This window comes from Myotis myotis, unplaced genomic scaffold, assembly GCF_014108235.1.
Source record: "Myotis myotis isolate mMyoMyo1 unplaced genomic scaffold, mMyoMyo1.p scaffold_m19_p_1, whole genome shotgun sequence".
Taxonomy (NCBI): domain Eukaryota; kingdom Metazoa; phylum Chordata; class Mammalia; order Chiroptera; family Vespertilionidae; genus Myotis; species Myotis myotis.
In genome coordinates this window covers 220,656,381-220,681,373 of record NW_023416313.1, presented here as the reverse complement: position 1 = coordinate 220,681,373, position 24,993 = coordinate 220,656,381, and the positions used below count along the sequence as shown (strand labels likewise).

Here is a 24,993-nt window from a genome sequence, read left to right as displayed (position 1 = left end):
ATCGGCGGACAACTGGAGATGTACAACCATACCCTGGGGGGTTACGATCCCGGTAAGCACCGCCACTTTCCAAACAGACAGCTACAGCAAAGCCTAATGCAAAGGCACCCGTGGAACTCACACAGCCGAACTTCGGAGTCAAATCTTGGGTCTCTAGTTGTTTCACAAAATCGTGAATTCTCGTGGAAAATGGCTCATCTCCCACAGAAACCTGTTGGTGGGCTGTCGAGATCTCCCCTTTCCTGGGGTGATGTGATGCACCGCGGGCATCTCAGTTTCTTGGGAAACCTCAGCTCCTCATGGACGGGTGCTCGTGCCCTGCCTCTCACCCTGGGTGGCACCACAGGCTCGAGGCCCTTCCCTCGGCCTGCTCACCCCGGCCGCTCTTCCTGGAACCCTCTTCACTATTGTCACTGCGTTGTTTTGCGTTTGTTTTTAGATTCATCGCTGTGTCTGTCCTCCGGTTTGAAAAGCCATCTCCATCTGGGTCAAACATTTTGAAACAAACCAGAAGCCCAGGTTTTCATCCCCAGCTGTCTCCCACACTCCTCATACCTCCCTCCGCTTCTCAGGGGTCCTGCCTGCAAATGTAACCAGCTCATCATGGAGCCCTTCGACTCCCCCCAACACCCCAAGGTTATCCAGGCTCTTTCTGTGCTCTTGTGTTTCCCCGACCATCAGTTCTTCCTAGGCTGCGTCATCCCTGAAGAGCCCCAGGCTGCTGCTCCCCAGGCCGGCCGGCTGCCACCCAACCGAAGCTGTACCACACTGCAGGTTCCTTTCACATTTAAAATCTAAAATGTGAACTCCAGGTGGGGGCTGTGACAGCACCCACTTTGCTGGCCAGGGCTCCAGCGCACCTCCCGGCCATGCTCCCAGCATCATGGAGGGACACATGCACAGACCCGTGCAGCCTAAACTGCACCCAGTTCTGGCCTTTCCCCAGCCTGGACTCCCACCTCCCGGTGACACAGGACAGACAGAAGAGCCAGCTGCTTGTGGATAATAAATAGCCTTGTCTGCAAACTGGTTGGGCCACTCTCCCCGCTGAAACCCCTGCACATGCTTTGGACTCCCTGTGCCCTGAGAGGCAGGCGGGATACCCTTTGCCCTCTCTCTTCCTTGTCCCCACCTCCCTCCTCCTCTGCCTCCCTTTTCCCTCCCTGCCAGGGCTCCCGCACTGGCTTTCCCCAGCACCGCTCTGAGCGAGGCTAAGAGAGACTCAGAACAAATGAGACAGGGAAGGATGTCGCACCAGGCACCCCTGGGCCCCCTCACCCAGCTGCCTTCAGTCCTCCTGGTCCGGGCTTTCTCCCCGAAGCCCAGGAATGCCAGAAAGGGAGCCAGCAAAAGCCAAGCAAACCTACCTGCTTCTTCCCCCTGACACACAACTGCAAACATGCCCGGCTGCTTTTTTGAAGCTGCTAGCTTAGCAATGCACCCCCATGACTCCCCCTTTCCCAGACCCCCACCCCAACTTTCCCCTCCTCAAAAACAACTCTTGCCATTATACAGAAGCTGTGTGGGGCAAATTGCCTCCTGGAAAGATTAGGCATCTGCAAGTACAGACATTCTAACAACCACTCCACTATCCGTCTAAAGGTGGGGGGTCAGGGTAAGAAGCAATTGATTATCGGTAAAGGGCACAATGTCAACTGGCAAAAAGGAAGATCTGGGTCAAGCCAGGCTCAAATCTGGTTGCAAAACATTTTGTTTTAAATGCAACCGGGAAGTCCTCTTTCAGGTTAGAATGGTGCTAAATAAAAGAGACGTCCTCGTCCTTCCCTCCAAAGGCACCCCTCTCCCAAGGTGAACCCCACATTGATACCTATTACCTCCCCCCCCCCAAAAAAAATAAGAATAAATCCACAAATTCTTACTAAGGTATCTGCTGTAACAAAGGAGGATGGCAGCAGCAACTGCTCCGAGCAGATGGCTCCTATGCTGGGAATTCAGGGGAGGGGAGAACCCCTTTATATATATATTTATTTATTTATTTAAATTTTTTAAAATATAACATAAATATTCGGCTCTCCGCTGTCCTGCAGCCAGTCCGCCGAGGCCGCGGCGGCGACTGGGAGCGCGGTCGTCTCCAGCTCCACGCGGGCAGCCCGGCCCCAGCCCGAGGAGCCAGGCGCCCGGAGGATTTCAGGAACACAACCTGCCCGCGGTCTCGATGGCACCCAGAGGATGTTTTATTTCTATTGCAACATAATTTTAAATATATATATACATATATCAACGGCGACCCCGGCACCGCGAGAGAAAGGACCGCAGGGGAACGTTCCCGCGCCGCGAAGCAGCGGCCGGCCGGGCCGGGAGCGCTGCAGCCGACCTTCCCCGTTGCAACTGCGCGGGCACCGGGGCGAGCTCCGCGGCAAAGCCGGCACCTGGCCCGCCGGCGCCCGCCCGCCTTCTCCTTCTCCTTCTCCCAATGAGCCCGACTGGGCGCTGGAAGCTGCCGCCGCGCTGCCCCGCTGCCTGACTCTGTCCGCCCCGCCATTGGCTTGAAATCCACAGGATTTCAGCCCATGGCTTTCCCCTGCGACCTGCCTTGTTTATTTAGATAGAGAAGATGAAAGATGCTGGATAGAAGGATGGGTAAGAGATTGATAGGTCTCCTTTCTTCTTTCTCTCTCTCTCTCTCTCTCTCTCTCTCTCTCTCTCTCTCTTTTTTACTAGTAATTTACAAGCACATCCCTCGCTTCCCACTCCTAGCTGACAATCTTTGCCCCCACCACCATCACCACCACCACCACCACGCCGTGGCGGGGATTTTTCATCAACCCCCCCTCCCCAATCGCCCCCACCCCCACCTTTTTTTGGAGTGGGGGAAAGAAGAGGAGATCATCCCAGGAGACTGCGGAGGTGGGGAGATAGGGGTGGGGGTGCAGGAGCCGGCAAACAGCGGCGCAGCTGGATTCTTTTGCAAATAGCGAGAGGAGGGGTGAGAAAGGCGGCTTCGGAATCCGAAGACCGGCGTGGCCGGAGCCCTGCCGGGCTGGGTGCAGCGACCCGGGCCTCGGAGCCGGCGGCCGCCGACCGAGCCGCGTCTCCCCCAGTCCAGAGCCACCCCGCTCTTCTCCGCCCGCGCCGTCAGCGCGGACCCACGCGCTCGCCAACTTTTCCCCACTTCCCAGCTCCCCCTCCCCCTCCTCTCCCCTAGCCCCCTCCCCCTCCTTTCCAAACCCCGCCACCAGCGCCGCCGCCGCCACACACGCCGCTCGGAGGGGCGAGCGTCCAGCCCGGCTCCGCGCGCACACACACACCTCCTCCAGCCTGCGCGCCCCCTCCCCGGCCCAGCACCCGCTACGCAGGCCCCAGAGCCCGGGGCGCGTCTGACTGCGCAGCGCCCCGACTCCCCAGGCTGCAAAGAAACTTTCCTGTGGACCCCCGCCCCCCACCACGCTCTGGGCCCACACCGCTGCCTCTGCGAGCTCGCGGGCCGCCTGGGCGCCCGGCCCGGCTGCACCCGGCTCGGCGTCCCCAGCCCCGGGCGCCCGGAGCCCCATCCTCCGGCCCCACGCGCGCACGCCGCAGACACTTACGGGTGATGAGCTCCCTCTGGGACAAGTGCTGCGGGTTGCCCTGTTTGCGGCGGGACATTGCCCCGGCATCTATTCTGGCATCGCCCGGAGAGCTGCTCTGATGAGGGGAGCCGGGGAGGGGGTCTGAGCTGCCGCTGCCGCCGCCGCCGCCGCCGCTGCCGCTGCCGCCGCCGCCACCGCCGCCGCCGCCGCGCCTCCTCCTCTGCCCGGGTTGGTGTTTTGGTTTTTGCCCCCTTTCTCTCTTGCCCTCTCTTCCTCTTCTTCCTCTTTATTTTGCTCTTTCTTCTATGCTGTTTTTTGTTTTGTTTGCAAAAAGGAAAAGAGAAGAAAAACCTCGATAGGAGAAAGAGGCAAAAAAAAAAAAAAATCTGCTCTTGCTTGCCGGGGACTGGCTGGTTTCCTTAAAAATATATTCTTTAGAAGAAAAAAAATCCTTTGCACTTCTTCAGACTGCTTGGCCTCCTGGACTTCCAGATGTCTTCTTGGACTTAAACCGGATTTTGCACCGGCTCCTGACACTTTTCTTTCAGGGTCTGGTAGGTGGAAAGCGCACTTCTACCAGGAGAGGGGGGAAGGAAAAAAAATGCAAACAAATAAAAAAAAGAAGAAGAAGAAGAAAAAGAAAAAAAAAGGAAAGAAAACTTGGGGACTTGTCGCGTACCCCCTCACCCCGCCCCCTCAAAAAACCCAAAGCAATGGAAAACTGCCCGGGTTCGGTTGTTTCTGGATTTTCTGCGGGCTGCCTGGTTTTTTCTCGGAGACTGACCCTTCCGAGGTTCAGGGGGGACTCCGGGAGCGGCTCCTTCCCAGTTCACCTGGCAGGCTGGCGCCGGCCGAGAGGCTGCTGGGTCCCCGCGAGCGCTCCCCCGCGCTCCCCTGGCGCCGCGGGCCCGGGGGGAGCTGGGCTGCGGGGCGGCTCGCCCAGTGCGCCTGGGTCGGTGCGGGCGCGGACTGGGAGCTATAGATTGCAACGTGAAGATGGCGGAGTCCGGGTTCTCTGGGAGCTCTCGGTCTCTCTATGGCTGGGGCTGCCTCTGTACAATGGGATAAAATTCAAGTTCAAGTGCGGACGTGACGTTTAATCTGCACTAGAGAGACAAAAAGACCCAGAGAGTCGGAGCACTGGGGGCGACTAGCGGTGGCTTTTTAACATTGTACCCTGTAAGAGAACAAGAAAGCACACCATTCTCTCTCTCTCTCTCTCTCTCTCTCTCTCTCTCTCTCTCTCTCTCTCTCTCTCTCTCTCTCTCGTGCACACCCACAGTCCAGCTTGTTTGGTCAGGACCCTCCTCCCCTTGCACTGGGAGCGCAAAGTGGGGAGGGGGGGACGATGGGCAGGATATTTTTAAATAAAATTTTAAAATCCTCTTGTCCCTCCTCCCCTCCAGGGAGCAGGACCCCCTGAGAAGGGGGGAGAAGTGCAGTGTGTGTGGAAGTTGAATCAAGGCCAGTCCCCACGCTCACACCCACACCCACCAAAAGTTCTTGGAGAGTTGGGGTGGGCCTCCCGACTGGGGGTGATGGTCAATTGCTTCGTCTTCCTGGAAAAGAGCTTGGTTGTTTTTACTTTTTATTTTATTGGGGGATTGGGGTCAAACTTCAAAAAAAAAGTGTCTCCATATAAGTCCTGATATTTTGTCCAGCGAAGTGGACAAAATAAGAGATACTAAGAGAAGACAGTTAAGAGCATACTGGGGGGGGGGGGGGGGGGGACCTGAGACCTGGTTTGAGTCTCATTCTGGAAACAGTATTCACCGGAATCCCACCAGCTCGCCCCTTTAATTCCTCCAAGGCCAGGGTCTGTGGGAAGTGTGGGGGTACCTGGGCAGGGGTGCGCCACGTGGGACAGGAACTTGTGCGTGCTGACCCAGAAGTAGGTGTGGCCGGATCTCCAAAGATACTCGGGTTCCCCAGTTCCCGCCCCCCACCCCTGACAATTCCTGCCTCCTGCAGAAAAGCTGCCCCCAACCCCACTGCTCCTCGCCCAGGCCCAGGGCAGGACCTGAAACCCCCGGGCAGACTGGGAAGACAGCTGTCTGGTCACCCGTTTGATCTCCAGCCGGCGAGGACAAGGGGGGTGGGGGAGGAGGGTTTGACCGCGGCCAGGGGACCAGGCCAGGCCATGGTCTGTGGACACCCCCCTTTCCTGCCCAGGCGGCGGCTAACTTAGTCTATTTGATGACCTGAGCTCCCGGGCTGGGCTGGGCGGGCCACGCGGCTGCAGCGCTCTCCCTTCTCAGGGTTTCTCTCGTCCGGGCCGGAGGCGGCCTGGGCGGGTCGGGGCCTGGCTCGGGGCTGGGCTTGGCAGGCTAGCCGAGCTGCACCCACCCCACCCCGCCCCCAGGCGCGGCTCGGGCGGTTCAGCGGAGCGAGGGGCTGGGCTGTGACGCCTCCGGGCGCGCCGCCTCCCTCGGGGCCTGTGCCTTTGGGGGCACACCGGCTTTAGTTCGCCCCCAGGTCTCTGGTGGGCGACGGTACCACTTAACCGAGCGCAGCGCCCATTAGCGAGGATAGAAAGCGCTCCCTGCCCAAACCACCCGCCCCCCCAAAACAATAACAATAAAATGTGCCCTAGCATGTAGTTTTTCCGATGGACTGCGGGGTCGCCGGCCGAGCGGGTGGAGGGGGATAGGGAGGGGCGAGTCTGCATTCCCCACCCCCACCCCAGGACTACGCACAGCTGCCCACCACCCCCAACCCACACCCCACCTCCACGTGGTCCAAAGTCTAGAAGCACCTCCCTCTCCTCGCATGCCGCCCTACAGCGAAAAACCTTCCAAAGAAGTGGCCTAAGTAAGAAAAAAATGCCCACACGCACCTTTAATAAACTTAAGAAAACCATAAACCGACCATTCTAACTCGCCCAGATTCTTAAGTGCGGGGAAGCCCTACGCTCCCTTCCTGAGAACTGGCATTGTGAAGTCCAGGAGAGGTTAGCGTCTTGCCCAAGGTCACGCCGCGCATGGGGCAGGTCTCCACTCAGATCGCCTCGGCGTGCCCGCCGCCCGGGCCGCCTGCGCTCGGCGCCCGAAATCCCGACCGTCCACCCTCGCCCTCCGGGGGCTGGTGACCAGGAAGGGGCCTGGGGCTGGGGGAATGGGGCAGCCCCTTCCAGAAAGAGGCCCCTACGGGGACTGCGCGGGGCGCTCAGGGGCCTCCGCTGCAGCTGCCACCTCCGGCGCGCGGGGGGCGGCAGGTCTGGGGAAGGGGCACCCTCCGCCCCACCCCCGGCAGGAAGTAGCGGGCAGGGGGCGGCACGGGCAGCGGCTGACAGAGGAGCGCTTCCTCATTGGCCCTGCGCTGCCCCGACGGCGGGAAGAGGGACGCGCGGGCGGGCGGGCCGGCGCAGGGCCGGACACGCCACCGCCCGCCCGCGCGCTCCACCTCGCCGTGGCCGGGGAGTGGAGGCCCTGGCCCCTTTGCCCTCCTCCTCCTCCTCCTCTCCCGAGAGGAGAGGCGGCCGGGTGCAGGCAGCGAGCAATCCCAGCTGCCGCTCCAGTCTCCTTTTTTTCCCTCTGCCCGTCTGGCACGGGCATCATTAGCGCTGAAAGCTGTTAATGTCTGGTCTCACAGCTCCCCCTTTAGTCTTGCTGCGCTCCCTGTCTCGCGTTCCAAGCCAGATCAATAGCCGCCTCTCCGCCGACCTTGACCTCTCCCTAGACCCCGCCCGGCTCCAGCAGCTGGCCGGCTCTAAGATTTCTCCCCTCTCTTGATACCCACACAACAGGCGGGCTGGGCAGGAAGAGAGTGGCGGAGGTCCGGCCACAGCCCGGTCTCTACCCCTTCCTCAGGACCCCAGGCAGGCTGGGGATCCTGTAATCTTGTACCCTTCTGAGGCCACTGCGGGGACACACACACACACACACACACACACACACCACTCCTTGATCTACCAAGCCTTTGTTTAGAATAAAAGTCCCTCCATCCCCAATGGGGGGAGGGGGGAGGGGGGAGGGGGGGCAGGTGCTTAACATATGAAAATATGAAGGAAAACGTGCAGGTGTTTATGCAGTCCCAAAGATTACACAACCTCACACTCATTTCTCCAGCGCCTACCTGCAGTGGGCCTACTGTGTGCTGGACCCAGTGCTGGGGCTTTGTGCAGATTAGAATCAGATGGAAAGAAATGCCACATTTTCTGCACTGTCTTTGAGAGAGAAGGAAAAAAAAAACAGCAGATGTCAAAAAGCTTTTTGAAGTCACAACTATTTCCCTGCTCTCCTTTTTCTAGCTTCGGAGCTCATTCCAACAGATAACCCCCCCCCCCCCCATATTCTCCGTCATTTTAAATTTCCTTATAGAGGAATAGTTCAGCAGTCAGAGATCAGTTCCATCAAGTCGGGGTGTGTTTTTATTCATCTTGTGAGGGGCTCTGATTCCCTGTGTGCGCTGCCTGTGACAGGCCCTGCAGTGGGGGCAGATGACACAGACCCGTGACCCCTCCCCCAGGCAGAGATTCTTGTTTCAAATTCTTTGAAGGGTTCTCATCCTTAATTCTTAGCTGAGACGGGGGTGGGGGCTGTAGGAGATTCTACAATGTTATCTTTGCCTTCTGGGCTGTTATATTTTATATTATGTGTTTATGAAAATTTGGAAAGAATCGAGATGAGTAATGGCAGTAGAAATGGGAACTCCCAGTGTTTCTGCAGGAAATCCGTGCAAAGAGGCGGCGAGTCTTTGCGTATTCACAGGTAGAGGGCCAGTGCAGAAGCCAACTGTCTCCACTTTCCAGTCCTCGGGATCTATGAGCGCGATTGGCTGAGAAGATGGCGATAAATAGCACGCATCGGTCTGATCGGTGGACTGGCTTGTTTTCACTTTCGAGGAAACCGCAGTGGAGGCACGACGCAAATCCGGGGTGTGCACATATTAACAAGACGGCCCCGGCCTCCTTCCTCGCCATTCTGGAATCTCTAGGAGCTGCCAAATCCAGAAGCATAAAAAGGCAAAAGAGGTCGTGTGGGCTTCCTGGAGTATCTTCTAGAATTATTTGATGTCACTTCTGCAAAGTACAGCAAGTTTCCAGGTGCCCCAAGCACTCGAGGAAGGCTTGGCTTGCCAGGTTGGGAAGGGGATTTTGCAGTCTGTCACCTTGTAGCGAGGCAGGACCACAAGGTGCCTTCCAACAACTGGTTGGCTGGTTCTCCGCAGGTACTGAATTTAGCAACATCGCCTCTGCTCAAACATGCCACCGTTTGTACCTTATTCGTTTCTGTAACACTTGGGCTGGATAACTGTGCGGAGCCTAGGAATGTTCTAGGAAATCTAAGAGGCAGCGCTGTTTTGCTGTCTTTACAGCTGCAGCCTGCAAGGGGTTAAGTCAAAGTCACTGCTTCTGATTCATGCATTATTTTTCTTATAAAAAAAAACAAAACACTTAACCCAGCTCTCCATATATGAGAAAGACTCACACCCACACGAATGTTCCTAGCTCTCTGTCCCTGTCATCAGAAATGATACTGAATGGCTCAGTACTAGGGGATCTGGAACTATTTCTACAGCTTTCTCACCTCATTTGGAATTTTCTTGCCTTGCTAATTTTAATTCTTTAGTTGAGTCATCAATTCAAATTTGGTAGGGACTGACTGGCATCACCCAGTTGGTCGGCGAGGGAGAAATACTGTTCACAAGGATGATCCGACTGCAGCAAATCCCACCCCACCGCACCCTCCACCCCTCCCACCCCCACCCCTGTGCACAGAGTTCAGAGTGACTGTGAGAGGGCGAGGGCGTGTGGGGGAGGTGATGTGCAGAAAGGGTCTCTCTGCTGCGTCTCTCTTGTCACTGAGTCTCCGGATTGTAAGACTGAATGTGCAACACACACACACACACACACACACACACACACACACGAGTTTGAATTCATGGGTCCAGTGGCCGTCAATCTCCCCTACTGAGAACACAAGGGGGGAGAGTGAGGAGAGGGTTACATGGTTCATTTGGGGAAAGAACTGAGAACCAGAAGGGAATTTTCAGTTCTGACTCTGGCTGTCAGACTGCAGTGGCAACGAGGTGTCTGATAATAGGAAATGCACAGGGGTGGGGTGGAGGCAATAATGATCACCTTCTAACAAGGGTTTTTATGAGACTGTGAGGATTAATTAGTTTGTATCCTTAAGCAGTTGGAGAAGGAGGAAGTTTCAGTAAATGCTGAGCTGGAGTTGTAGATGAATCTGACTCAGTGGCAAGCTCTGCGTTCCCCCCGCCCCACCGCCAACCTAGGCTCTGTCTGTGCTGAGATGCACTGCAGAGGACCTGGTGGAGGGGAGTGAGGGGGGAGGACTGGCTCCGGGAAGAGCAGAGGAGAGAGAGGCGTGAGTCAGGCCAGCATCCTCCGAAAGGCATGTCTAATGAGAATGCTGCGAGGGACCACTTACCGAAAGGTAAACATAAAAACCAGGCAACACCTTGCCTCACATATGCCTTCCAGAGCCGGAAAAGAAAGGGTCTGGGAGCTATCTGTTGTTTGTAGCTCTAGAAACAGCCATGCATGCTTTCGAGTGAATTCAACAAAGGTGGTTTGTACCCTAGAAAACAGTTAAGTGGTGTTCCCTCTGTCGAACCGACAGGGGCTGCGGTTGCCAGACGACAAACAAGCCTCCACAGCACACGGTCTGAGCGGCAGGCACATTGTTGGAGGTGGAATAATAGATCTATAGGACGTGGACGTTATAGAAATTCCATTATGCACATATTAAAACATTGAATCTGCTTGAAGACACACACTCGGCTCAATTTACAAGGCAGACAATTTGCTGCAACAAAAGATAATTAATGCCACCCAAGGAAACGGAGCCGCGGGACTGCTGTGCGTTCTGGTACAGCGTGTTCGTTTAATCTGGTCCTTTAAAAACTGATTTCGCTGTGATTTTAAGCCTTTGGGGTCTTTGAAACAACAATGGCCTCTAAAATATGGATGTGGCAAGAACACTTTCTATTTGAACTTGCGACAAAGCCCTTTACCCTCCCCCCCCCCACCCCACACCACCACAACCACCACCATCCATCTCCCTATCTATCTATCTATCTATCTATCTATCTATCTATCTTCCTCCCACATGTGACCTGAAATGGATCTGGACAGGAGCACAGACACCCATCCCGGTCCCATCTCCGATGGTCTGCAATCCAAACAGGGCAGACTCACGGCCCGTTTTCCTTACATCTGAATTTGGATCTCCGGATTCAAATGGGCAGATGCATCGGCTGCGGGGACTTCGTACAGGCATCTGCAGTTTCATTATTTGTATCTGCTTAACAGGAACAATTAGAGAACTGAAGAGTGAGGACGCCCGTTTGGGGACCGGTTCGGTATTGTACCCAGACCACACATTCCGGCTGGGAAGGAACACAGTAATGTATAAAGCATTAGTGGGTTGAACACTCCGCGTTGTGTTTAGGGAATCGAATTGTTGATGTTTCTGGCAAAAACTCATACTCCAATTGAAATCTATCAAACACCTTAATTAGCTCTGGGTACCTGAGTGTGCCCAACCCAGAGGCAAGTTGCGAGGCATGAGAGGGGACGGGCAGGGGCTGCACAGAGATGCCAGGGCCTCCCTCGCCCCCCCACCCCTGGCCCACGACCTCAGTTTCTGGACCAGGACGCCTGGGCCGTGGTGGGAAGTGGGTCCACCCTGGCTCTCACCCTGGCAGCCACAGGGAGGTGATTGAGGGTGTTTGGATGGCTCGCAGGATGCTGGCGAACCGGATGGGAAGAGAGCACAGTGACACAAAGCTGTTGCCGACGGTAACTGGAGTCTTTTCCTCAGCCAACCATTCCACCTGGACCTCAGTACAAATTATTGTTTTCAATTACCACCTGTGTATTCCTTCCCATGCAACTTATTGATGTAAAATTACAGCTATACCGGTATAAATAAGTTATGCTGCAGTTGTAAAATGGAAGAAATTTTGTTGTAGCAATTATGTTCAGCAAGATGACAAAATAAATTTCCAGAGCTGTGCCTGCAGTAACCTGGGGAATTTAAACCTCATAATTTCCATTCATTTCAGATAATTTGGAGTAATTTCTATATGTAATAACTTTGTAATGAAAAACACAGCGGTACTGAAGTGATTTCACTCCGTTTTTTTCTCCTATGGTATACATGGCACAAAATAAATGATAAAAATAATATTTCCTTTTTATATGTGTGTGTGTTGAGTAATTCCTTCAGCAAAAAATCATAAACTAATACCCGGACTAAATCTCTGTCCACAAAATGAAAAATAAATTGAGTTAAAGAAAGTGAAAAAGTATGAAAGGCTGCGGATGTTTGATTGTGAGTTTATTGAATTGTCTGATTCCCAGGCTCCTCCTGATCTCCAAGGGGTACGGCTCCCACGTCAGGGGCAAAGGCAGGCCAGCCCCAGACTCCCCGCACAGGCTGCAGGGAGGCCCGCGACGCTGGGATAGTCAAGCCGGGGGCGTGATTTCTCCCCCAAGCCCGTGGGCCAGGCGGTCTCCTCCCGCCACGAGCTGGGCTGTCCGCGCTGCTGCTGCCCACCCAGGTCTTTGAGGGCAGGCTCCACTGCGACGGATCACGACCGATTAGGCCGGGCAGTGGTCGCCCAGGTCCCCCTCTCATTAATGACGGAGGGAGGCGGTGCTGCGCCCCTAGCTGCCCTGGTGCCCTGCCATTCTCTGATGTGACCCCTTCCCTGGGGAGCGCACAGCCCCTGAAGGCCCCGTGTAATCCAATGGCAGCTGCCACCGAGTGGCTGCAGGAGACAAGGACCACAGCGGCTGCATTGGCTCCCAGGCCCTGCAATCAGCCTCAGCCGCCACCACAGCGCCCATCAACTGTCATTTCTAAATGAAAACCCGAGGCTGGGTCTGGATGAGGTGGCTGCCCCCTAAACCCTGCCTGCTAGGAGTGACGGCCAGGCCAAGTGTCAGCCCCTCCTCACCAGCCAAGAGCAGCCCCTTAGTCCCCGGCCCTGCAAAATCCTGCCACTCTGAGCGGCCAGGACCTCAGAGCTGGTCTCCGGCTGGGTGGTCCGGGGCGAGGGGAGAGGGCGTTCACTTCTCGGGCTCTGGATCTCCCTGTCAGACGGGGCTCACCTCACCGGCGGGCCCACCGGCGGAGCTGCGGGAGATGGGCCCTGGCGCCCGGCCCAATCTCTGGCACCCAGCAATCACTTCATAAGCATCACCATGTCTCGTTCCTCCAACAACACTCCGTGACAACGGGGTGCCTACTACATGCCAAACACAGGGAGGGGTGCTAGGGCCCAAAGACGGCGGTGTGTGTGTGTGGTGGTTAGGACCCGGGTTTCTCGTTCAGACAGCCTGATCTGCCGCACCGTCCCTGCTCCGAGGAACGTGGGAGGTGGAGCAGGAGTCTGTGACAGTTACAGGACCCTGGCAGTTACAGTCAACCCACAAGGGACTCCTGGGGCACAGGAGCGGGGGCAGGGTGCTGGTCCCAGGCTACAGACTTCCTCTAAGACCTTTGAGGCCTGCTAGGTCAAAGACAGGTGGACCAATGCCATTGCCAGGCTTATCCTACTTAATCCAGGAACAAGAAAGATCTTCATTCCCAGAAGCCCACGGCCAGTAGCTAAGAGGCCGGCCAGAGCCAGCCTGGGGACAGCCACCTCCCCATCCCTCCCAGATTCGGGTCCCCCATCCTGCAAGGCTGCAGCAGGCAGCTGCAGGCACCACTGGCAAAGGCAAAGACAGTGCAGGTCCAGGACACAGAAGCGGCAGGAGAGAACAAAAAGGGAAACAACGCCTAAAGCGGGGTGAGCAGCAGGACAAGTTTTCTTTCATGTGGGACAGCAAAATCCAGGGAAACGTGACCAGGGCTCTGAAACCCAGTAACTGAGGCGGAGAGAGATCAGGAGAAAAGATGGAGAGCATCTGGGGATGGTGGGTCTCAGAGGCGGCCGAGCAGAAGCCATGGACTTGGGGTACAGTGAGAGGCAGTGGGGTAGGCAGAGGGTCTGCCGGTTAAACTTGGGAATAACCAAAATTGGTACAGACCGTTACAGAGCACAAAGCCCTTTTATTCCCTGACTTGAGTTTGTCCTTCCAGCAACCTTGTGAGATATGCAGGGCAAGGCATCACTAGCTTAATACACGCGTGCACACACATACACACACACACACACACACACACACACACACGCCGGTGCCACTTGAGCTGGGACGCTGGTCTCGGCGCCTGTATTACAACCAAAACGTTCTGAGGATTACATCAGATTGCCTACCTGAAAGCCCCCGGCACCGGGCCCGGCACACAGCAATCATTTAATAAATCACAGGTATTTATTATTATCATTATCATTATTATTATCATTATCGTTATTATCATTATTATTATTAAAGCCTTATGCTAGGGTGGAGGAGCCTCACACTCAATCATCTATGGCATACACTTCAGCACCTTCATTTCAGGTCTGAAAAGAGGAACTCTCCCCACAGTTCATTTGTGAACATAGTCACCTAATATTGATGAAGCACCTACTACGTGCCAGGGACCAGCCTAACCTCTGGGAATACCCAGAGGAAGACATCATGGTCCTTATCTGCCAGGGTTATAGCCCTTCACTGGGCGCTGGGCCCCTCACGGCAGACAGCGGAGTCTGCCCCCTCTCCTCTGCCCAGGGCGGCATGCGGCAGGTTATCAAGGAGCCAGCTCGGCCTGCACCCAAGGCCTAACACATCTGCACCCGGGCACAGGGCCCTCAGAGCAAACACTGGGAAGAAGCCCTGTGGTGTGCCAGCAGGCGTCATCTCAGAGATGGGGACCCGAGGGTCACCATACATCAGCCGGGGGGGGGGGGGGGTGCAGGGGGAGAGTGATAAATAGACGGCCTATGACGAAAAGCCTGGGAGAAGAGGCTGAAATGATGGCCGCTGAGCGTTCACATTATGGGATTCCAGAGGCTTCTTAAAGAACTTTATTTCCCAAACCTCCTAAAATGCCCTTAAAGACTTGCCATACATTTTTAATAAAGTTTGTAAAAGAATCGAGGGAGCGATCGCTGGGCTCTGAAGAACAGCTCCTGGGGGCGTCTGGCCCTGAGAGGCTGTCACAAGAGGGCTCTGCCCTGGCATGGGACCGCCCTGGGGGCAGGGGACTGCAGGACAAGGTTGGAGGGACTCTTTTGAAGATGCTGCCTGTGGCCCTGGCTGGTTGCTCAGTGGTTAGAGCGCCGTCCCATGCACCGAGGTCTTGGGGCGCGTGCAGGAGGCGACCGATCGATGTTTCTCTCGCGCATTGGGAGGGAGGGGGAGGAGAAGCTGCCTTGTTCTCTCCCTCCTTCCCTTCTGTGTGGGGCCCCATCGCCTGAAACTGCTAGCCCTGATGCAAGACTCTAACATCCAAAGAGGCTGATTTTATTTTTATTTTTTTAATATGCTTTTTATTGAGATCAGAGAGAGGAAGGGAGAAGGAGAGAGATAGAAACATCAATGATGAGAGAGAATCATTGATCAGCTGCCTCCTGCACGCCCCCTACTGGGCATCGAGCCCATACCCTGAGCATGTGCCCTGGACCAGGAATCCAGCCTGTGACCTCCTGGTTCATAGGTCGATGCTCAACCCCTGAGCCACAGTTGCGGGCAAAAGGGGCTGGTTTTTGAATGCCTCTTCTCCCCACCCTCCGGGGACAGGGAACTGGAACTCTTCACCTGGTGAAGCGAACCCTAGGCCCTGGGCTGGGTACACGCTGAGTGGGGGACCGTAGACACTCGCAGCGAAGAATGTCCCCTTGGAGCTTCCCCCTCCTTCCCACCTTCTGTCATCTGGGGGATAATTCATTTATGCAGCTTTCACAGAAGACTGACATTTCCAACACTTTTAGCAGAATAAATTTATAAGGTAAATTAGGGGGTGGGAGCCCTACTGTCCTAGGCAGATTCAAGCTGGTAATTACAGAGGCCTAATTATGCATTCACCACGGAGCCTTCTGGAACATGGAAGGTGACAAGGATGGCTCTTTTTCTTCCTGCAAAGGACACTGTCCCCTGGAACCTTCGCCACCAGCCCTGGGCGGCGTGTGCTTCCATCCCGGAGCCGCCGCGCGGGGAAACGCACTTGTCACAGGCGCCCACGCCCTGATCGCTGCAGAGAAAACCCTGGCCCCAGCCAGGCGCCCACATTCTCCTTCACAGTCGGGGGGTCAGGCGTGGTTTTTTAGATCAGGGATCCTGACTTGGATAAAACAAAACTCAAAAAATAAAAAAGAAGTTTGTATTTTTTTAATCTTGCTCTGCTCACCTTCCCCGATGAGATCTACGCTGTCAGGGCCTTGTGCCTGGCCTGGCCAGTGCTCCTCGGGGAGGGGACTGCACCCTTCACTTCTCGGGCTCATCAGAACTCAGCAGGAATGAGAAAGCGCAGGAGGGCACAGTCAGAGGGAGACGCTGGGCCTCCTGGCGGGTGGGGGATGCTGAGGGGGAGGGGGAGGGGGTGGGGGAGGGGTGCGGTGAAAGCCTCTCAGCAGCACCCAGCACCGGCACCGCCATGTCTGCCACCGCCTTCGCATCCCCAGTGGCCCCTCTGCTCCCCAGCACCGGTCATTCACCGGGGAAATATGGACTGCGCTCTATTGTGGGTTGGAGGGTAGCCCCCCCCCCCCAAATACATTGAAGTCCTGATCCCTGTGCCGTGGATGTGGCCTTGATAGGGGCAGAAATAGAACTTTGGGGACCAGCTATAATTGTAGGAAATATCAATCATGCTCTGTTAACCGTGATGGTTGTGTTCTGATTAAAGAAGGCGCATTCTAGCCTGCCTGGGAGCTGCTCACGGGACCTGGGAGCTCACCTCTGGAGGCCGCCCTGCCTCCCCATTGGGAGCTGCCTGTTCTCAGGGAAAGATGAACAACTTTGCTGCAGAACCAGAGTCGCCAGCCCTTTGAAGACCCAGACCTTTTGCATATCTGTTAACTGCCCATTTGGCATACCCTTTAGCCTACTAATCTTTGTCCTTCTGCCCAATATAAGCAGCTGCCTTATGGGGGTGCAGAGCAGATGTTTGTGGCTGACCTGATGCTCCCACACTGCCGGCAGGATTGAGAAAAACGCTCATATAGGATTCAACCCTGTCTCTGCTGAATTGGCTCAAGTAGTGACAGTCAGCGCGGACCCATTGGCTGTCCCGTTGCAACCTTAGTCAGAAACAGGGTCTTTGCAGGTGTGCTGAGTTCAGGGGAGGTCACACTGGATTGAGTGCATCTTTATCCAATGCAACTTGAGTCCTTATAGGAAAAGGAGATGACACGCAGAGAGAGACACACAGGGGAGAGTTCATAGGTCCACGGAGACAAGGAACTCCAAGAATGCCCAGCGCAGCTGCCCCAGGAGCCAGACGGGGCGAGGAAGGCCCCTCCCGAGAGCCTTGGGCGGGAGCGTGGCTGGGCCGACACCTGCAGGCCAGCCTTTGGCCTCCAGAGCCGGGAGACAGTCAGCGTCTAGCTCTGAGCCGCCCGGTTTGCGGTACTTCCCCCGGAGACTAACACAGGCTCCGGCTGCGTGCGGCCCCGAGCGAGGCACAGGCGGCAGAGCTGGGCAGCCCAGAGGAGCGCCTGCCCCGGGAGGCTCCCAGGCCACGGGCCTCTCCTACAACCCACGGGCTTTGTATTTGCAAAGAGGATGTTGACGAGAACTGTCCACCCTCCTGTCACCCTCAAGTCGAACAGCGATGACTGGACTATAAAAGTCATGAGGCCAAGACAATGGCAGGTTCCCCCTTCCATCCTGACAGCCCCCCAAAAAACCCCGCACTAATCTCTCATCCTAGCTCCAGGCTTTGAGCAAACTTCCAACTCCAACTATAATGGCAGGACTTGGGGAAAGCCACACTTCGGTGGAGGAAGCCCTGGAGGCCAAAAAGCCTCTCCCGGGCCCCCAGAGCACCCCTTCCCCCCCAACCCTCACCCCCCACCTTCCCTCCCCCTCCCCTCCCACCCCTACCCCCACCCCTGTAAGCAGGCACTCAGCATCTGCAGAAGGTGATTCCAGCACAGCAGCCCTCACACTCTTCAGCACCTGAGGCCTTAGCTTGGTTTGTGGTTGGGTTTCATTTTCATTTAGGGGTTAAATAAACAAAGAATGAGAAGCAAGAGACAACAAAGAACTGACTACCTTGCAGTCCTGGTAGTAAGTGACAGAGTTACAGAAAATGGAACTGGGTAAAAGACAGGTCTCTCGGGTTTGGACTGAAACCATTCTGCATATAATAGAAGCAGGCCTCCTCCCACCCCACCCCACCCCACGCACACCTGAAAAATCCTCCAGGCAAGGAAAGCAGCCTGGCTCCAGCTTAAAGATCAGAGAGGAACTTCTTTACCTGTCTCCCCAAGTGCCCTGTGAGAAAGCTCAGGAAGCCTGGCTGGGGTGGCTCAGTGGTTGAGTGTTGAGCCATGAACCAGGAGGTCACAGTTCGATTCCCAGTCAGGGCACATGCCCGGGTTGTGATCGCAATCACCAGTCGGGGGTGTGCAGGAGGCAGCCGATCCATGACTCTCTCTCTCTCATCACTGATGTTTCTATCTCTCCCTCTGCCTTCCTCTCTCTCTGAAATCAATAAGAATGTATTTTTTAAAAAGAAAGAAAGAAAGCTCAGGCCAGGGGCAGAATGGACTCCGGGTGGCTCTGCGGCCTTGGGTCCTGTGTGTGCAGCGTGGAGGGAGAACGGGGAATTCACACTTCTGAGAAGTGTTGCAGTCACGCCAGGCAAAGGTGTGACTTCGACCAAACGCTCCCAGGTAGGGCCAGTTGATGGGACTTAGCTAATAGGGGTCTGTCTCCCTATTAGACTGTGACCCCCAGAGGAGTGGGGTGCTGGGGCCAGGCTTCCAGAGGAGAACCCGCACAGTCAGCGCACCTCCTGTGTGCCAGGCACTGGCTGGACACCTTGCGTCCACTCTCCGCCCACCCACCCTGCCGCTGAGACACCAGTGTCCCATTTGACAGGTGGGGAAACCAAGTCGGGCAGCCTGCCCAGCACTGCACGGCCAGTCCCGGCAGAGTTAGGATCCCAAGTCAGGGTTCCAGTGGTGTGGGTCCCACTTCTTTCTACAGCCTCATGTTAGCCAGGACAAGCTGGCCGTGCTGTAGTCACCGGCCGGTCGGTCCCTAACCATAGAGGTTTGCACAAGAAAAGCATCATTTCCCCGCTGTCTACTGCCCTTCTCGCCACACCTCCTGGCCTCCAGGGACACCAAAGAGTCACACTGGCTCTTAACTGCCTCAGCCCAGAAGTGACCCATGGCATTTCTATTCACAGACCATTGGCCGGAGCTAGTCATGGGACCCAACCTCACTGCAAGGGAGGCTGGGACATATGGACGAGCACCTGGGACAGTGGAGGGCCGTGCCTGCCCCTGGTGGCCACCATGTCCAAAGATAGTGTAACCCTTGGATACCAAGTCTTGACTAAAAGGACGAATGGGCTTTAACTAGAAATTTCTTCACCTGTCAACTTGGGGAGCAGAGGATGGCTCCCTGACAGAGATAACACGCCCAGTGTGTTACATAACTTACTTAGGATTCTTACTCTGAGCCAATGGGCTTTTTCCACCCTCTGATACTCACAGTTTCTGTAACCATCTCTCCGCTTGCCCCCGTCACACTGAGGAGGAGCAGGGCCTGCAGGTTAACACGCAAGCCCTCCTCTAGGAGACGTTGTAACTCGCTGTGCATCTCGCCGTCAGGAGAACACAGACCTGCAGAATTTGAGGGGACCAGTCAGCTCCTAGGAAGAAGGGGGTCCCAGACGGAGCCCCTCCAGTCCAAGAATGTGTCCACTTGACATGCCAATCAAAAGAGACTTCGGAACTCTGGAAGGTGTGAGACAGGTGTGTGGGATAATGTAAAACACCCAGCTTCACTCCGAAGCCCTCAAAATACTGTTTGATGGATAGATTTGGAGCAGAGAACTTCAAAGCTGGGAGGAGCCGAGAGATGATGGGGTCCACCTACCTGGGGAGGGAGTCCGAGGCCAGGGGAGGAGGCACCTGGCCAGAGCGAGTGCCTGGGTGGGGTGTGGGGGCCTCCGTGTCCCGACCCCCAGGCCCGTGGCTGCACCCCTGACGTCCCCCAAATCCCTTTTCAATCTGTCAATACCACAAGAGAAGTAAGCTGTTGAGGAATCCTAGGGCTCAGTCTCCATTAGGCCTGACAAAGGCTCCCGACAGCCAGTCACCCAGGACGACAGGGGGTGCCAGGGAAATGGTGTGTGAGGTGGGACTCTGGTCGTCAGGGACGGAAAGGGGCCGTTCTCTCCTTCCACACGGCATCATTGCCACGTGTGCCCTGCACCAGGCCAGAGAGGCCAGCCCTCACCCTGGACGAGGTGTCCCCTCCAGGATGGCCACCAGGTCCTAAAGAAATCAGGGACCCGCTCAGGAAAGTGGACACCCACATGGACGGTCTCCCAGTCAGAGGGGTACCTTGTCCCAGGGACCTCGCTGGCCCACAGGCCCACCAGGGCAGGGTGGCGGCTGCTCTGTGCGTTCTCATGGGGCGTGAGGCTGGGCTCACCGCCCACCCGGGAAACAGAAACATCAGACCTGCAGGGAACTCATTGTGGCAGTGGGGCCGACCAGACGTGCTTCCAGGTGAGCACCTGGAGGGGGGGAATCCCAGCCCTTTGGGTCATAGAGGAGGGCACCCACCCACTGCAGGGCCACCTCATCCCCAGCCCACCACCTTGGCCACCTGCTGGGTCCCTGCAGGCTGAGTGCCGGGCCTGCCGTGGCTTCACGCCGTGTCCCTCTGCCTGGGCGCTCGGCCGGTCCCTGCAGCAGGTGACAAGCTGCACCGTGGCATTGGGGGCCTGGGCCAGGAAGCCTGTCGGGCACCACCTCCTTCCGGGTGTCCTCGCTCTGCCCTCCTGCCCCAGGACCCCTGAGTCCTGCCCCTGCTCCTGCGGCCACCACCACATCCCTCTGTGCTCACCTGGACCAGGTAGCTGCAGGCGGAGACCGCAGGCCGCTCCTGGCAGTGCCTGGGCCCGCCAGTCGGTGGACCCGGCGGCGGGGGGCAGACTCCTGAGAGGCTGGCTGTGCGCCTGCGCAGACGCTGCCTCTGCGGATGCCCCGCCAGGTGAGCAGCGCACACACCTGAGTGCGGAGCGGACAGCAGGCCTCATCGCCTGGCTTTGATCACCTGTGGTTACCTAAGAGCAGTCCTTGTTTTCAGAAATCTCTAGGCCAGTGGTTCTCAACCTTGGCTGCACATTAGAATCACCTGGGAATCTTTATAAAATCCTGATTTCTGGGCCTCATCCTCCGGAAATTCTGTTTCTTTGTGATGGGGTGGGGCCACAACATTAGTAACAAAGAAACAGAATTTCCGGAGGATGAGGCCCAGAAATCAGGATTTTAAAAAGATTCCCAGGTGATTCTAATGTGCAGCCAAAGTTGAGAACCACTGCTCTAGAGCTAAAGGCATCATATGGCCATCATATGTTTAAGTGGTTCAGAGGTGGGGAGGAGGGTAAATGGGGCAATAGATTAGCATTTGGGGAGGATGGCTGATGAGTATCTGAGTTATCTGCATTGTTCTTGCCGTGTTTCTGTAGGTCGGACACTGAAGTAACTCGTCTCTGTGGTCACCAGTGCCTTTCCTGGCACCTCTTGTCCCCTCCCTGGGCTTTATCTCTTCCGGGAAGGTAATGACTATCAATGTAAGGGCGGCAAAAGTAGGCGTACAGTTGCTCAAGGGAAAGCAATACAATGATGAATAAATGATAATGCCAGAATCAACTGTGTTTTGCATACTCCCAGCTGTAAACCTACTTTTGCCCCTCCGTAGGAAATTTTACTTCTTTTGTGTCTTGTCTGTCTTCCCCTACCAGAATGTAAGCTGCATGAGGGCAGAGAGCTGGGTCACCAAAGAGCTTGCATACATATATGCATGACCAGTGGACAGAGACAACAGTGTGGTGAAGGCCTGCAGTGGAGCAGGGGCTGGGAGGAGGGGGTACAGGAGGGGAGAAATTGGGGGACACCTGTAATACTGTCAACAATAAAATAAAAATAAAAACAATTAATAAATGTATATATTACAAAAGATGAAAAAAATCCATTTAAGAAATATCTATCTTTGGGTGAGGATTTAAAAAATTTAAAAATACATATATATATAACTCTTAATAACTATTAGCAGATAAAATCTAGCAATACATAAAAATGACAATGCATCATAACCAGGTAGAGTTTATCCCAGAAATGAAGACTTGGTTTAAGATTTGAAAATCAATCAATGCAATTTACAGTATTCATAGACTAAAGGAGAAAAACCACATGATCATTTCAAAAAAAATTTAGGAGAAGCAGTTGGAAAAAATTGAACACTCCTTCGTGCTTTAAAAACTCAGCAAACTATGAATAGAAGCAAACTTTCTCACCCTGGGAAGGGGCAGCTACAAAAACTATCGCTAGCATCATTCTTGACGGTAAAAGACAATGCTTCCCCCTCAGGTTAGGAACGAGGCAAGACTGTGGACTAAAACGAAATACATGCCGACCCTCGCATCCCTCCCCCACAGAAATGTGAGCACACATCGGCGCCAAGCAGCAGGTTGAAGATTGTGCATAGCTGCATTCTTCATTTTAGCCCCAAACCGGGAACAGCCCAAATCCCTGTCAATGGTAGAATGAATAAATAAACTGTGGTATGGCCATAAAATAGAATACCATAGATCAATAAGAAAATAAAATGAACCAATGATCTATGCAATAATATGGCTACAGCTCACAAAGTCAGATATAATTGCCTACCTCCTGTATGAGTCCATGTATATAAAGCTTAAAAAAAAAAAAAAATAAGCCACGGTGATAGAAGGAGGTGACGTTTGAGAGAAAGCAATGGGAACACGAGGGTGCTTCTGGGTGCTGATAATCTTCTATTTCTTGGCATATGTGGTGGTTACACAAATGGGCTGGTTTCCCAGAAATTCATTAGTTTATACAACTGTGGTCTGAATATGTTTTTCTATGTGTGTTACACTTCGGTTTTTTAAATTACTTTGACAATCAGGGTGCACCGACACGACAAAATGCCATGTAACCATTTTTACTGAGGTAATTTTCCCTATGTGTACTAATTTGGAAATATCTTCAAGACACCTTAAGGGAAAGTTTTTAAATAATCACATAGCATGACGCTAATGATCTGTTTACTATACATTTAGGTGTACGTATGTACACACACATTCACTTTAGATGGACGGATAGAAAGATAGGTCTTAAAATAGATCTTTTAAATGATGCACAAAGATATCATAAATTTGAAGTTTAAAAAAGTGAGAGCCCCAACTACGATGACCATTTCTGAAGGAAATGTCGAAGTCAGTGGCATATGAAGGCGTGTTAAGGGTGCACCCATGAGAGTAGTCACCCTGTATGCAGATTGTCTCTAGATAATTTTTAAACAATAATAAAGCTAGACATTTATTTGCTTTTTATTAACACCACACATTGGCCATTCTAAATAATGCCAGTAATAAAATACTCCTGGAAAAAAAAAAATACTTTGTTGGCCTAACTTATAAGTAATTGCTGCTATTACATTTGAGTTTTAATAACATGTAGGCAAGTTTCAAATTAGCACATTTTTATTACTCACCCTTTATTGAATATTGTATCCTACATAGAAGTTAATTCAAAGAACTTCCAGTTAAGTGGTTTGCACCCAATACACGTGAACACAGTGCCACGTGTTCATTTGGAAAGTGAGTTCATAATGGTTGGGACGCATGCAAGCTTGCCAACTGAGAGGTGTGGTATTTTTGTTTTGTAAGTGAAAATTTTAATTCATAAATTAACTATTTTGCTGAATTTAAATGTATGTAACATTGGTATTTCTTTTTAAATTGTTTATTGTTTTAGAACTAAATAGCCATTGAGAAAATAATATTACTGGTTATTGTATGACTATTACTTAAATAATTTTGTTACATTGAGGAAGGAAAGTGTTAAAAATCACCTGCTTCCCTTGTTACGCATACTAGAAATGCTGCTGACAAGTAAGTTATACAAAGGCCATGGCCGTGCCTAGGGCTTAGTGGATGCTGAATGTATGGTAGCTTTTTTAAAAAATATATTTTTATTGATTTCAGAGAGGAAAAGAGAGAGAGGGAGACAGAGAGAGAGAGAGAGAGAGAGAGAGAGAGAGAGAGAGAGAGAGACATCAATGATGAGAATCATTGGTCGGCTGCCTCCTGCATGCCCCCTACTGGGGATCTAGCCCACAACCTGGGCATGTGCCCTTGACCAGAATCAAACCCAGGACCCTTCAGTCCACAGGCCGATACTCTATCCACTGAGCCAAACCAGCTAGGTCAGTAGCTTTTGTTTTTAACACCCATAAGCAATTGGTCCTCAATCCACCTTTCTCAACCTCTTACCCCTCCATTTCCAGACTTAGAGAAGTTGAGATTCAAACTGAGATCAAAGTTTCAACTCTGTACCAAGCTCTGTAATCCGTGTTTTAAATGCATTTTCTATTTTTACTTCTCAAAAAAAAATTATATGAGCACTATTTTTATCCCTCTCTAATATGTCATAAAACCACAGAGAGTAGAAGTAATTTTCTCAAACTCGTTCAACTAATAACTGGAAGTTTTATGATTAAATCTGAGTTTTCCTGTTATTAATCCTGTGCTCTTTCTATATAACCACCCTGCAAATTGTATTCACCATTGGTGTCATCACCATCTTCATCACCACCACCACCACCATCATCATCATCATCATCATCATCATCACTACTACTATTGACAAGCACATGCCAGGTGTATATACTTTAATATACTCCAAAAACAATTTTTGCCCACATTTTAACTTTCTTAGTTCTTCATTCCTCTCTGTGCCTCAGACCTTCAACCTGGAATCATTTTTCTTTGGAGTTTTTTAGTGAGGGTCTATGGGTAGCAAATTTTCTAGTTTTGCCCATCTAAAACAACTGTATTTAATCCCCATTGTTAAAAGATATTTTCACTGGGTATAGAATTCCAGGTTGACGATTTTTTTTCTCAGCACATTGAAGATACCATCCCACTGTCGTCTGGAGCCTATTGTTTCTGTTGAGAAGGTAGCTGTAAGCTTGTCCATCCTTTATGTATAATCTATCTTTTCTCTCCTGCTTATAAAATTGATTCTTAGTTTTTTGGTGACCCAGTTTCATTGTGCCATGTTTTTCTTTTAAATGAACTCGCTTGGAATTCGGGGGCTTCTGAGGATTGTTCTTGCCTCGATTTTGAAGTTTTCAGCCATTATCTTTTCACATGGTAGGCTTTGCTCCATCCCTCCCTTTCTCTGCCTTCATCTCTCCTTCTCTCTCTTCCTTTCTCCTCTCCCCTCCCTTTGCAGCTGCAATTAGACTACATTGGAACTTCTCACTCTATTTTTTAGGTCTCTTAACTTTCTGTCCATATTTCCCGTATATTTGTCCCTTTGGGCTGATTGTCAACTTCCTTAT

At 53.3% G+C, this 24,993-nt stretch overlaps 1 protein-coding gene across 3 annotated transcripts in view; it reads right to left on the bottom strand.

The window, feature by feature from the left end:
* Positions 1–3,795, bottom strand: part of BCL11B (BAF chromatin remodeling complex subunit BCL11B) — a 91,261-nt gene extending 87,466 nt beyond the window's left edge. For all 3 annotated transcript variants that reach the window (XM_036317405.1, XM_036317415.1, XM_036317426.1), the window contains exon 1: positions 3,549–3,795. In XM_036317405.1, the coding sequence (XP_036173298.1) occupies positions 3,549–3,606 (58 nt within the window). In that variant the 5' untranslated portion in view covers positions 3,607–3,795. The remainder of the gene's footprint in view (positions 1–3,548) is intronic.
* Positions 3,796–24,993: the final 21,198 nt, after the last annotated feature.